Source organism: Platichthys flesus, chromosome 5, assembly GCF_949316205.1.
Source record: "Platichthys flesus chromosome 5, fPlaFle2.1, whole genome shotgun sequence".
Taxonomy (NCBI): domain Eukaryota; kingdom Metazoa; phylum Chordata; class Actinopteri; order Pleuronectiformes; family Pleuronectidae; genus Platichthys; species Platichthys flesus.
In genome coordinates, this window is record NC_084949.1 from 20,834,072 (window position 1) to 20,848,510 (window position 14,439).

Genomic DNA, 14,439 nt, shown 5'->3' on the forward strand with positions numbered 1-14,439 from the left:
TAGCCCATATTCACAAATCATAACTTGTCATGTAGGGCTTGTGAAGGTGTCAACCCGTCTGTTCTTTACACTGAACGAGATAAACAAAAACAAAACAAAAACAAAACCCTTTTAACAGGGGTGACAAACGTAGAAACCCCGGAGAGAGACACATGTGAGGATCCCTCTCCTAGGATGGACAGGAGTGCAAGTGATGCTTTGTGTAACTGAAGGCATCAATAAAAATAACAGTATTTACAACATTGCGAAGAAGAAGAAGCAGTTTGTAACCTAATGGAGAAGTGTGTCAGTGATTAAAGTATTTATGAAAAAGCATTTTATATTTATAGTTATTGCTTATAATAGCCTCATTATAGCCTTATTCACCTAACACATATTCTAAAAACAGAACAAAAGCATCATCAGATAATAAATGTTCTCAAGGCAACCGTTACTTTCAGGGCTGGTGATATCATTTGCTAATTAAAATGAGTCATTATATTTGCATTATATAATCTTATGAATAAATAACGGAAGATCATTTATTTTGAATCTAATTCTCTCTTTCTTTCTTTCTTTCTCTCTCTCTCTCTCTCTCTCTCTCTCTCTCTCTCTCTCTCTCTCTCTCCTTCGCTCTGCCAGGTAACCGCTTCACCTCGGCGTGGACGCGGGGCCGCGACCGCCGCATGCGCGCACCCGCGGGGCCCTACGTCACTGCGCTCGCTCCTCTTCTCGCGCGCTGGTTAAAAAGAAGGAGGCACGAGCACGGGGAAACATGTGAGCGCTCCGAGGACTTTAGTGACACACAACTTTTATTTTTCTTACGTGCGTGTGTTTTTTTTTCGTTTTGCACCAAACCGCCGCGCTGCGCTCTTGAGGAATTACATCTGACAGGAACCACACGGCTTCTCTTTGCAGAACACGCTGTTTTTCTTGGGGGGGGTTTGACTTCTTCTTCTTCTTCTTTTTTTTCTGCGTCCATCAGGATAAATTGTGTCATTGTTTTGCTTTTATTTTGTGCTTTTAATTGCTCGAGTTGTGCTTCAGAAGCAGAAGCAACACTTATTTTTTTCCTGATGATTTGTCCACCGCAGTGAATCCAAATTCGGACACCTGCTCATTTTGTTATTTCCTTAGACATTGGCTCGTGCAGCTCGCAGAACTAGAACCCAGATTTAAACTATATATAAATATATAAATATATATACATTACATTGCAGGTTAAGCTCACTCTTTTGGAGAGAGGAGTGTATTTTTTGTAAACATTTTTTTGGGCTTGATTATATGATATCTCCTTTTATATAAAAAAAACTATGAAGCATTTGCAATTCGTGCTCGTCCTGGCCATCGCGGTCAACGTGTGGGAATGTGGGGACGCCAAATTCGGCGAGCGGGGAGAGATCAGCCCGAGGAGGAGACGCTGCTACGACGGGAGCTCGCCCAAGCGGCTGAAGAAGAGGGAGAGGAAGGTGTTGCTCGACGGTAGCGGCAGCGGCGGCGGCGGCGGCAGCGGAGAAGTCTGCCACAGGTTGTACCCACGAGTGTCCTGCTGTCCCACCAGGAGAGCCGCGTACCAGATCCTGCACCGCAGGGATGCCCGGGTAGGTCCACGTCCGCCGCGGTGGATTATTCCTCCAGAGTGGAAGCTGGCTGGGGGGGCTTTTTACTTTTACTGCCCCCCAAACGCCTCATGTGGTGCGTTTACAGCCCCTCGTGTATTGTCACGCTGCCTCTTGGTGAAGCTGAATACGGGGATGGTCATGTGGGGTGTGGGGTTGTGGGGTGGGGGGATCGCCCTGGGCCGTGTTGCCTTTTGATTGTCCCGGTGAAAAGTCTCTTTTTAAAGTTTCCACGAGGACTTAAAGGGCCATCACACATCTGGGATAAATGGGTTGCCTGTGACATACACGCTGATGTTTCTAGTGTCATACATTTTCCCCAGTGGATTTTATCTATAGAGGTTGAAACTTATTTTTTTGATTTGCTAATCCGCTTTAAAATATTTAAATATCATTATTTATATTTATATATATGTATATTCAGTTTTTTTCGGTGTCTTTAAACACATCTTGGTGCAACTCTAATCCAGCGTGTCCAATGCGCTACGGCGTTACCATGGTAATCACTCACCGATTCACGTAGCTCCACTACGCTACGACTGACAGGAGAAACGGCCGCTAGCTAAAGCGTTGGCCCGTTTCAAAGGTAGGAATCCCCGTCTGTGCTTCTTGTTTTTACCACCCCCAACCCTCCCTCCCTCTCCGTCTGTTGCTCCGGAGCCGGGAGCTGACAGCGTCCACGTTGTCGGTGGTTTTGTCGGTGGTTCACGGTGCAGATTAAGTTTTGTTTTGTTTGTCGCGTTAAAGCGTGAAAAAAAAAAGCTTGACCAAACGTTAGCTAGCGGCTCTTTAGCTAGCCTCGCGTCTGTGTTTCTTTTATTATTCACCTGACCCTCTTCACCGGGGGGGGGGGGGTGCACAAGTGTGTTACAAATGTCGTGTTTTAAAAAAAACAACCTCTTTGGTTTCCGTGGGAGGAAAAAAGCTGCAGTCGCCAACTTTTGTCGCGGATTCCGTTGGATCCTCACCGGGGCCATTCTCATGTAAACCAGCCCCTCGAATCATTCAGTGGCTGGGTGGTATCTCACTTTGTGTTCGCGACAAAAAGCCATATTGCATCATTTAATTTGCTCAAGTCATGCAAATAAAAAAACCGGAGGGGAGGGAGGGAGGGAGAAAGAGGAGTGAATAGGACGAACTCGACTTCTCCTCCTCCCCACTACACTGCCCACACACGGAGCCCTTTCTGATTATGGCAAAAGAATAACAACAACACCATTGTGTTAGTTGGTTTCGCTAATGGGAGAAGCTGGAGAACATCACTCTCCCCCCCAGTCATCGGCCCTGTCCAAGTGTTAATGCCTTTGAGAGGGTGTGTGTGTGTGTGTGCCTCACTATATCCTCCTGCCAACTAACTTACACCTATTCCCCTGAGGAGGAGTGCTTTGTTGAAGCTTAGTGTCTCCCCCCTCTCTCCCTCTCTATCCCCCCCCCCCCTCTCTCTCTCTCTTTCCCCAAGTCTCTCTGACCATATGAGGCCTGCAGAGCATCACAGATTTCTCGCAAATCAAAGACTTGTGATTTTTACCAAGTGTGGCATTCTCTATTAATATGTTTGTTCCGGCAATTTGGCAAAATCCATTATGCAGATGCTTATCTAAGAAAAAAACACAATCCCTGCATTCTTCCATATGAAGCCATTGCTGCTTAGCTTTAAGACAACTTTAACGAAATGTAAGGTGCTGACATTTAAATGTATCTTACGCCATTTAGGCTCCACGTCTCCGTTCTTGATGCGCTTTAGCGTGTCCTCAGCAAAATTGCGACAGCTGAGCCTCATTGCCATTTTCCTCCCTGCTTTTGAGGAACACACTCGCCGAGATTCAGCAAAAGACAACAAACAAAGGTCTACTTGTTCCTGGTTTGGATGATGGCAACATTGGAGCCCGTCCCAGCAACATATGGACACAGGGCATGGCTGAGAGAACACAAATGCTACTCTCCGCAGACCTTGTGCCAGCCCATGGCACACGGAATCAATGGGCAATTTAGAGCAGGAGGGCAGGCATGCCCACAACACTACATGGCATGAGTGTCGAGGGCAGGGAGACTGAGAAACACAATACACACACACAGGGTCAACGCCAGAGCTGGGAGCTCCCCTTTTTTGTCAACAGATTGATGAAATGTAGAGCAATAATATGATTCAATTTGGAGATTATTTTGGAAACTATGATACACTTCTTTGTCTCTCTTCAGTTGGTTCTCTACTCTGCCTTTAGTGACAAGGGATTGTCACTAAAGGCAAGGGATACACTGGCATGTCAGGATATTTTCAGGTTGACCCTCAGGGTTTTTAGCCAGAGGTTTCTGCCACCTGTTGGGTAAACACAGCTCTGTGCAACTTAACCAGAAACTCTTTCCCCAGTTGCAGTTTGTTCTGCAATCAGAGTGAAGTGTAAGGCGTCCATATGTTGGCCTTGGGTCCGCTGGTGTAATTGACTTCGACAGACTGCTAATTTGTTGATACCAGAGTGGGAATGATGTGTCTGTCTATCTCTAAATTGGTGTTTACACATGGACCTCACACAGAGCCAAAGCACTACCAGCCTGCCTGCCTGCCTGCCTGCCTGCCTGCCTCCCTGCCTGACTGCCCAAGCAGCACGCCTCTTGACCTAAAACAGATTACATTGTGTTATATTACAGCTAATTTGTTATGTAAATAATTCTGCTAATTTCTTTTGGATTAACTCTTTGTGTACCTTTGCGTAATGACCCCAACTCAGCCTTTGAGGCTCTTATTTGCCTTCATTCATTTCATGCCCTGAGATCTGTCAGACATGGGAGTCGACAATTTGACTTTTACTGTTTGTGAACTTTGGTGAGTAGGCAGCTAAACGAGCGAGTGCGATTTCCCCGTCTGTTTCTCCAAACACACAGGGTGTTCCAACCTCAGTGTTTACAAATTGATATCAGATGATATAGCAGTGGATGTTGCAGGTCTGATATTATGTTGTTAGAATCTCATAGTAAAATAAAAGTTGGATAAATTTAAATTCTCCAGTTGCAGGGTTTTGATATAATTCAGTTTGTGTGCATTTGGAGTTCCTCTGCAGTGAGAATTGTGGTGTGTTGATACTTGTAATGAAGAGATGCTGCAGACTTTCATTCAGACCATCTCCCTCTTATTTCTAAATTCTACTGATGATGCAATGAAAAATAAATTTGCTGTCTGAACAAACTGTTCAGTACAACTTCAGACGGTACAGTCACTGTCCAAACTTAACTGCTTGCTAAGATAGAGAAGAATATAGACAAACTCCATGATAACATACAACGTGATGTGTGAAGTAATGCTTCAGGCAGCAGGAAGCAGTAACAACTGGTTGCTTCACACCTTGTTGCCAGCCAGAGACTGTCTCACTCTGCATGTGACATATGGGAGCAGGGTGTTGTAAACATACAGTTTCTATCTGAATGTGCTGTTGTATCTCAAGACTAATTCTGTTGGTTAGAAATCCCTGATCCCTGTCTGTGTGGTACCTGGGGGCAGGTTTGGCTAATTTGTTAAATGGAAAAATGTGGCGAGGGATGGAAACTGCTCAGGCATCTGTTTTTTATTGTGACTAGCGTCTAAACATTTAATTAAAAGCATTAATGTTACACATTGCATGGGGCTTGTATACATACACATTGAAAAAGTCAATTACAAACTTTTACTTGCCCATAAAAGTTCATTTGGGCTCACTAGGATCAGTGGTTAAAGTTCTTGAAAATCTTAAAAAGCATCTCAAGTCATCTGGATTTTCTGATGATGAACATTTGAACATGCACTCTGCGATCTGAACTTTCCTTGCCACATGGTGTAATGTAAATGATGTCAATATTTTCCAAATGTTGGCTTGACTGGCTAATGTGTATTCAGAGGTAAAAGTTTACAGCCAACCATTTTAATCATGCATTCGCCCTTGTTTGCGTGTGGTTTCCAGATTTTCTCCACCAACAACACAGAATGTGGACGTCTCCTGGAGGAGATCAAGTGCGCTCGCTGCTCCCCCAATGCCCAGGTGTTGTTCCACTCCTCGGACATGGATAAGATGCCACACAGGGAGCCAGACCTGCCGCGGCTCTGCCAGGACTTCTGCCGCGAGTTCTACTACACCTGCAGGGGGCACATACCAGGTAATTACGCAGATAATAATGATTGTGAATGTGACTTTAATTACAGCTCCTGTGCGGTTACCTGGTGATACACAAGCAAATATATACACATGAATACAGGTTGTGAAAGCAGGCATACGTTATACATGCTCTCTTCAGTTCCTCCTACATTTTGAAACGAAACGGACACTTCTGATTGGGATAAATTAAATTCATATCAGGCCTCCTTTCTCATTGAGACTCATTCTGCACATGTAGAAGTGGCAGATTTTTGGACATATGCAAGAAATGGTGCGTCAGTAGTCTGGTCGGTGAATATTTATTTATTCAAATCTTACCTCATCTGACCTCACCTCCATTTGTTGCTGAGCTTGTCTCACCCGTTTGCTTGCCCGCTGCCTTCTCTTTGCTTTACTGTTGCACTCTAATGCATCAGTGAAATTACCTCTCTCTGCCTATACAGACACCAAATAACTGTATGCTGATCCAGCATTGTTTGATTCAGCAAATAGCAGAACGAGATTTGTGATTTTCTAGTATTCTAGTATTCTGTTTTTGGCATTAAGTGCAGGAACATTTTTTCCTGTTTAGATTAGGGAAATGCATTTTTTGCTGCATAAATTTACCGAGATTACATTTTTTAAAGAACTTCTTCACTTTTGAGTTATTTTTCTACAATTGAAAAGAAAATATTAAAGTATCAAAGGTAGACATGGGAGTAAACAAGTAAAATGCGCAAGTCCAGTATGACCGGTGTACCAGACAATTTGACTGGACTATTTATGACCTGTTCTCTGCAGACTCAACTCCTGGACTTGATTCTGTATTTGGGATTCATACTCACCCTAGCTGCGGTCCAGACATGACTACCTAACATTCACCTTCCTCAGACATAAACCGTCACTTAAAAACATGTGTCTCGTGCTTTTAGGCCACCGCTGTGTTTTCATTGAGGTATTAAAATCACATTAATTTAAATATTGGTGGAAATTTGGCTTCTCTGGGCCCCTGCTGTCTCTGACTAAGAGCTCTAATAAGACATGACAGATCCACAGAACAGGGAAGAAAAAAAAATCATTGATGTAACCGTTTTCCTCGTGGATATGTTTCTGTTAAATGATAGGAGCCCTTCTGCCTCCTGAAAGCATCTGGTCTTCTGAAGAATTCCCTTTGAAGGGACGCAAGATCACTGGTACCTGTGCCTTCAGAGTGCATACCAAACATGATCAAACACTTTTTGAGTGTCTCTTCTCCTCCAGCCAAGTCTTCCTCCAATCTCTGTCGCCACAAGCTGATTAGATCTGCCGAGATCTGCAAACAGAGAACAGTTTCAAACACACTTGTCTGCAACCCACCCACATGGTGCGCTGGAGCTCAAGTCAAATATCAAACACACACATTCCAATCCGAGTCCATCCAAGTCTCGGCCTAATGGCCTGCCGGCATATCGCGTACACTTGCTCTACACTGAGGGTGGCGGGGTCCCGTAGATCACAGAAAGGAAGGAAGAAGAAGACGTGTCTGGGGTGACATTACTGTCTCATAAGCTGACAGACATATGGGCTCAGAGAGTCAAACCAAAAAAAGCTCAAGAGAGGAATCCATGAGAAGGATCCCCCTCCCTCTGTTTGCTGTTGTGCTCCTCTCCGCACACACCCCCCCCCCCCCCCTCAGCCCTCCACAGATCAGCATATGTGGTGACGAATGACACATTTATTTTTCTACAAAGGTTGTGTGTATGTAAAACTGCTGAAGTGCATCAAGATGTCAAGTACTTAGGGTGGGCCACCCAGGTTGCCTTGGAAGATAACCAGATGGAAGTATAACTTCAACACTGGGGAGCCAGGAATATGGACACAGTTCTGTTTCTCTCTCTCTCTCTCTCTCTCTCTCTCTCTCTCTCTCTCTTGCTCTCTCTCTCTCCCTCTTTCTCTCTCTCTCTTTCTCTCTCTCTCTACACCGCCCTTTCTATCCTCTTCTACTCTCCCTTTCTTTTTTGCATATCTTTTCTTCTCCAATCACTTCCATTCCTTTCTTATTTTTCTTTTCCTTTTGGACATTTGCATAAACAGACATTTTTTTCAGCATTTAACGAAAACATTTTGGAAATTGTGGATCTGGATCTTATCATGCGGAGTAGTAACATTGAATGTGACCACAGACATGAGAGACGTTATGACATGTCCTTAACCTTTGTGAATTCAAAGCCGCAGGCCACAGGTTTTAAAATGAAACAGTAGCCTTTACAGCATCCATAACTGTCATCCCGCTCCCATGAAACTTCCTCCGGGCCCTTGATTAGGCCATGTGCTTAGCACCTATTTCTCCGTAAAGACATTTACTGCCTTGACTCTCACTTCTCTCCATGAGGCCCCCCACCTTCCCTGCACTCCTTTTTTCTTATATCCTCCTCCCCTCTTCTCTCACCCCCGGCCCACCACCCTGCACCCGAGGTCCCCAACCAGCATGGTTAAGATAACTGCAGACACAAGAGGGTGGGTGGTAAAGCCAGGGATGTGTGTGTTTCTCTGTGTGTTTGATCTCCATGTTGTGTTTAGATGTTTGAGGGGATATCCTATCACCTCCAGTATTTGGTGCGGTCAGCCCTTGCGGTCGGTGTGTGGCAGGAGAGGGAGATGAAAGTAGGCACAGGGAGAGCCCTGTTTGTGTTTTTATCACTGGTGTATTTGCTCTCCTCTGTCCTCCGAGGGACCGACTAAAGGAAACAATATTGTCAGGATTGTTTTTAGGTCACAGGGGGCCTCTGAGAACCTCTGCACACTTTGCTTTCTGCCGGGAATAATGTTGTGACTGCACTGGCTGGAGGCGTAGCCGTGTACAACTCTCATGTTTATGCAGATTACTTTTTGCCTTGGCAATGAAACATTTTGAGTAAACTAACAGGCCAACGGGAAATGAGGAATGATGTGATGGCACTTTTACCTTGACTTCACATGCTGAATTAGTAAAATACAACCAGTCAGTATTTGGAGACATCGTGCCTTTGTTTGGCAGCGGAAACAAAGAATATCTTTCACCCTGAAAACACTTTTGTTTATTCAGAATTACATGCCATATTTAACAGGTTGATTACTTCATTTCCCATGCTGTGCCCATGTGTTGCTCAGTAATGCAAAACAGTCAGAGTTGGTTGAAATGGTCGTAGAACAGGAACAGGTTTGGATGTTGAAGAATTGAGGAAATAAGGAAAAGGGTTTTAGCTCCAGTTAGTTGAATAAACTTGGGATTATAAATTAAAACATCAATAACTAATGTGGAAGGAACTTTTTACATGTGACACAGTGTATACCACAAATTGTACTGTTTTAAATGTAGTCTTAACGTTATTAATACCATCACTTTCCACTGTGAGAAATGTATTTAGTCTTAGTGTCAATGATTTTCATTTACCTCCTTTCCTCATTCTGAATGTAGTTTAGTTTTTGTTGATAATTTGATTGAGCTTGCGTTCGTTGTGTGTTCAGACTGTGTGAGCAGAACCTTCGAAACCAGCTGGATTTGAGAATGTGACTTTACTAGCTGAAAGGACAGGCCTTTGTTGATTTTAGTTGGCATGTCTGGGCATCAACGCCTGGGTTTGGTTTTTCTGTTTATACTGTCATTAGTTGCAGAAAATACAGGAAAGTCTTTTTAGTGGTTTGCCCCATTTCCTCATAATGAAAATGTGGAAGGAGATATATTGGTTCGAATAAAAAGTGGAATTCTATTGTCGAGATTTTGAATGGGACATCCAATAGTAATCTTAAGCCGTTTATGACATGAACTCTAGAAAAAGTCCAGAAAATTTAGTCTGGACAATTTCTGGAGTTCCGGAATCTCAATCTTTCCAAGTTGACATATCTTTCAGGGTCATCTCCCTGTATGGACCCTCTTTTCCAACCTGAGATATTTGTATTCTTCCAGGTTGGCCTCCATTGTGATCCTTGCATGCTGTGAAAGTTCTCGAAAATGTCTGGAGCAACTGACTCAGTAGTATTCTCACGAACAGCCAGGAAAATGTTGAGAGTTCAGTGCACGTCTGAAAGCAATTTATTAGAATGCTCTCGTTTGTATCTCATATCTGTCAGAATCCTGTTGTACTCCACGTGGAGCTAATACTTTGGTAAAGGTCTACAATCTATAGTTTTTTCTGGATAAAGCATCAGTAACCAACAAGATACCAACATGTCAACTCTCTCAAAAGATCAATGAGCCTGATATCATACTGGGTTCGTTTCAAATTCTTTATCATGTAATGCAGCCTAGATTTCCACCTTCAGATGAAACCTGATGTGTTGTAAAGCCACCGGTGTGTCTTTACTTTCCATTTGCCATTAAAATGCATCAAACATAGGCACACAGTGTAAACTATCACTCCAAACGAACCATTTTAAGTTCCTATTGATAAATGAAGTGATCCTCCAGGAGCCTCATCTCTTACTTCTCGGTTGCAGAACAGATTTTAATGAAAGTGTTTTTTTCCTCAGAGAAATTCAACTAGATTTGAGATTGTTTTTTCATTTTCGCTCTCTGGTGGAGGCATAGTTCACCGTCTAAAATGTGTGATGCATTTGGTTTGGCCCACTTTCTCTTCACTTGTTCATTTCAGCCCAGTCTAGCCAGAATTTGGTTTGGCTCGTCAAGCACAACTTCAACCCTCCCCAACACACAAACACATCACATCCTTTCTCTCTTCCTCTGTCTTGCGTTTACTCTTTCGTTCTCTCTCATACTCATGCAAGCACACACACACAATGCAGACACGAGTTACAAAATAAAGTACCATTAAAAACAACGTTGTGAGAGTATTCATTCGATTTTCTGTGGCTCTGTTCTGTGGCCTAGATTGGGAAACCATGTAACAATGCAGAATGTACAGTAAGCCTTTGTCTGTTTCTGTTTGCTAGAACTGTTTCAAGCCGATGTGGATGAGTTCTGCCAATACTATGGGAGGAGAGATGCCAGTCTATGCTTTCCAGATTTTCAACGAAAGCAACCACAAGGGCAAGATTCCAACTACTTGGGAGACGAGAAACTAGAAGATATCAGCAGGTTTGTGGTTTCATTTTTTTGAGGATTGAGAAGAAAGTTCAAATTCATGACGTTCAGCCCTGGTTTTTATGTTTTTGTAGTAACAGGCGCAGCCTCTGTCACATGTTTGGGTTCAGTGGTCGATTTTGACGTGGGTACATACTTTGCGTCAGAATTACTCGTCTTATCCTAAAGTTTGTCTTGACTGCCTTTGTTCAGCTTTGCTCACATAATGAAAATGCTTATCCTGCATCATTTTGTTTGCCTTCCTCACTGCAAAGCTCTGTACATCACAGGGCGGATTTGACCTTTTGTCCATGGGGGGTAGGGTTGGCGTGGGGATAGGGCTGTCTTTCATCTCTGTTTTCCCTAAGGCAAGAAGACCAAACTGCAGCATTTGCCCCGGGATAGCAGCAACCAACATGAAGTCATATGACTTCTAATAGTTGTGGGTTCATTTGATGCTTTTGCACCTTAAACTCTGAGGCTACATCCAAACAACTAACTTAATTTAAAAATGCATCACCGGTTGTATGTATATCCCTGTCTTCCACACTATTCTACATTTTTGAGCACCTAAAATGGAGATATTTGGAAATGCATTGTAATATGGTCAGGCAGAAAGATGGAGATAAAGTTGTTTTTGAAACAATGACGCTGTCCCCCCATGTTCGCATTCCTGTGTTGATACTATAGTTCCACATCGTCGCTAGTCTAAAACGAGAAATGCTTGCTCTTAGTTTTTACTATTGTTGTTCTCGTTCATGGTATTTTCTATAACTGGCAACCACCTGCACAATAAATAATCTGCTTCCCATTAACACAGGCACAAACATGCCCTGTTTATTTGGGCGCAGAGCTCAAATGTTCATCATAATTGTTATTATCATATATTCACAGAGCACTTTGGTCTTTACACTTGAGGGACACTGGTTGAAATTAGGATGACAAATTGAAGTTTTACTGAACTTTTAAGGTGTTTGCTGGTTAAGAATGCACTATTTATAAAAAAAACATCTTAAAACATATGTCATCCTCAGCCATCTAAAATCTTGAAAATAGCAATGCAACATCTGACTTCTTATGTCAAAACCAAGCCTCGAGATGGAAAAGGAATGTAGTAGAGCTTTTAATACTGTATATATCTACTGCCCTAGACAGCAGAGTGATAGATGTATAATTCCAAAGTTTAATTAGATCCAATAGAAAAGGATTACGAATGTAAACATATTGCTGGTTCTTTTTTAAGCTTCCCTACAATTACTCCAACTCTACCCTTGTCTCCATCGCCGATCAGCCTCTGATCTTCTGTATCTTCCTTGTTACCCAGGAAACACAAACACAACTGCTACTGTGCCCAGGAGGTGTTGAGCGGTCTGCGGCAGCCGGTGTCCGTGGTGCACTGTGGGGACGGATCTCAGCGGCTCTTTGTCCTGGAGAGGGAGGGAACTGTCAGGATACTCAACCATGACCTTGACCTAATCAAAGAGCCCTTCCTGGACATCCACAAGCTGGTGCAGAACGGCCTGAAGGTAGGACTGACGCTACCTGAAGGAGATACAGTTGGAGTCTGATAATATGGATTTGATTTGAGCCCAGATGTAAAACGAGAAAAAGAGAAAATGGAAGGAATCTGGCTGATGGAAGTATGAATTTTTTTTGCGAAATATTTCTGAAGTAGGGGAGTAATTTTGTAGAGCCTGAAAGCTCGTCTTTACAGCGCAACTGTTTGCACCTATGTAAACGTGTGAGGAACATCTCCGGCCAAGACAAATCTCTTGAAAGCGGTGCCTGCTCACTATTAGCATTCAATTATGTAATTGCACCAAACTAGCAGCCATTCATCAAATCGGAACGCACCTAATCATTATGCTATTATCTGCTATTTAACTGTATGTATGGCACACATTGAGCTCACTGCAAATTTTCTGCTAATTATCACAAGATGGGTTAACGGCTTTCTTAATCTCTCCCATATTGTTCCTTTAAGGGTTCTAATATCCATGTTGACTTACTTAATACTTCAATTAGTTCTGCCTAACTCAATACCCCTGAATGGCCGTTAAACATTATTTGAAGGGATTGACTTCATTTCCAAAAAAGTATTTGTACGATTTTTGGGATATATTTTTTTGCTGGAAAGAAATCTCTCTGGATATCTCCCTTGCAAAGATACCTCTGCTGTAATTTGAAGTTGATATTTATTTTTGTATCCATAATCATCACTGAATCTCAGATTAAGAATTTTGAAAATTGTTCACTAATTGTTTTCGATTGCAACAGAAGATGGGGAAGCTGGGACGTTTAGGAGGCACACTTCCAGACAGGAAGTTTATCTATCACGCATGCCTCCTGCTCCTCCAATGACAAGACCCTTTGCTTACAAGGAGTCAAACAGAGCACAGCATTTGAGTATGCAGCTGCTCCTCGCAGGATACTGCTCTCCCTACTCAGCTCAGCTTTCTTATCATCATTCAATCCAATAGGGTTTTGGATAAAGTCATCACGACAATTAGACGTGGCTCAATCCCCTGCAGGCCCCAGGGGTCCCATTCTGAGATGTTGGCTGCCAGAACGGGCTCCCAGCCACACGGGGTAGACGGAACCAGGGGAGGGCTGAGGTGTTTACTGGCAGCATCAACAGGATGGAGCTGCCTTTATACAGAGAGAGGAACCCAGGCACCCAGGAGACAGGGCAGATAGCAGGTCTATCATCGGCCCCCTGCACATGCTTTGATTGAAATGTTCTGTGTTTCCTCCTGCTCTTCTGTCCCCCCATTCCACGCATTCCCCCGGTGCCAATTAAGCTGAACTGCACAGAAACAATGCCGCGCTGCGGTGTTGTGGGCTCCAAGCTGCGCTCTGGGTGTTCTCCTGAAATTCAATCTCTTTATTCCAGTCCCCAGCACACCACCACCACCACACATGCACACAGTCACAGTTTATACACATAATATCTATGTCATTATCTTGTTGTCAAGATTTAATAACCAATACTTTTATGTAACACACATTTACACCCAATATAAACCTTTTTTTACAAGGATAATGTGAATTTATTTGAGCGAAAACTTTAAAAGAAACGTACTATTTTTCACACTTTCAGGTGCAGCGATAAGCAGTTCACACTTCACTTGTCAGTCAGTTTGCTTTTCTATAAAAAAAAGCAATACAATATATAAAATAACGTAAAGTCAATTACAACTCATAGACTAAACAGTACACCTCTGTCACCACATGAATAGAAAGTTAACAACCAAGATATTAATATTTCAATGCTTCCAGAACTAGCATGCAGCTAACTTCAAAGCTTCCAACATACAATACTAACAATACTAACATTAAAAACATTACTAACATAAACACAACACACCATACCTTTCCCTAAACCTCTATATTCTATGGCGTATGGTGTTTTTTTATACGCCAAGCTGCCTCCTCTGCTGACAGCATCCTGGCCTGTACAGCTTCGGTAAAGAAGCTCAAGGGTCTATGTGATAGGGACAGTAGCTTTTAAACATGAAGACATCTGGTAGCACTAACATGTATCAGCCTGTGTAACAGTAGTGAGTGGGGGGGGCTCCAAAACATATCAGTTGCTAAAAGAAATAACTCGAAGCCTGTTATTCTCTCAGTCTGCTGCTCTGCACTGTCAAAGTCATCAGGGACTCAGGGCTGCTCCCATCCAGACTAAAAATAAGTAGCCTCG

General features: G+C 43.0%; 1 protein-coding gene across 1 annotated transcript in view; it reads left to right on the forward strand.

Annotated features, from left to right (window-relative positions):
* Window positions 1–749: 749 nt before the first annotated feature.
* hhip (hedgehog interacting protein) overlaps window positions 750–14,439 on the forward strand; it is a 31,430-nt gene continuing 17,740 nt past the window's right edge. The window contains exons 1-4 of the mRNA XM_062387536.1: window positions 750–1,580; window positions 5,528–5,720; window positions 10,607–10,751; window positions 12,061–12,262. Coding sequence (XP_062243520.1) covers window positions 1,293–1,580; window positions 5,528–5,720; window positions 10,607–10,751; window positions 12,061–12,262 — 828 coding nt within the window. The 5' untranslated portion in view covers window positions 750–1,292. The remainder of the gene's footprint in view (window positions 1,581–5,527; window positions 5,721–10,606; window positions 10,752–12,060; window positions 12,263–14,439) is intronic.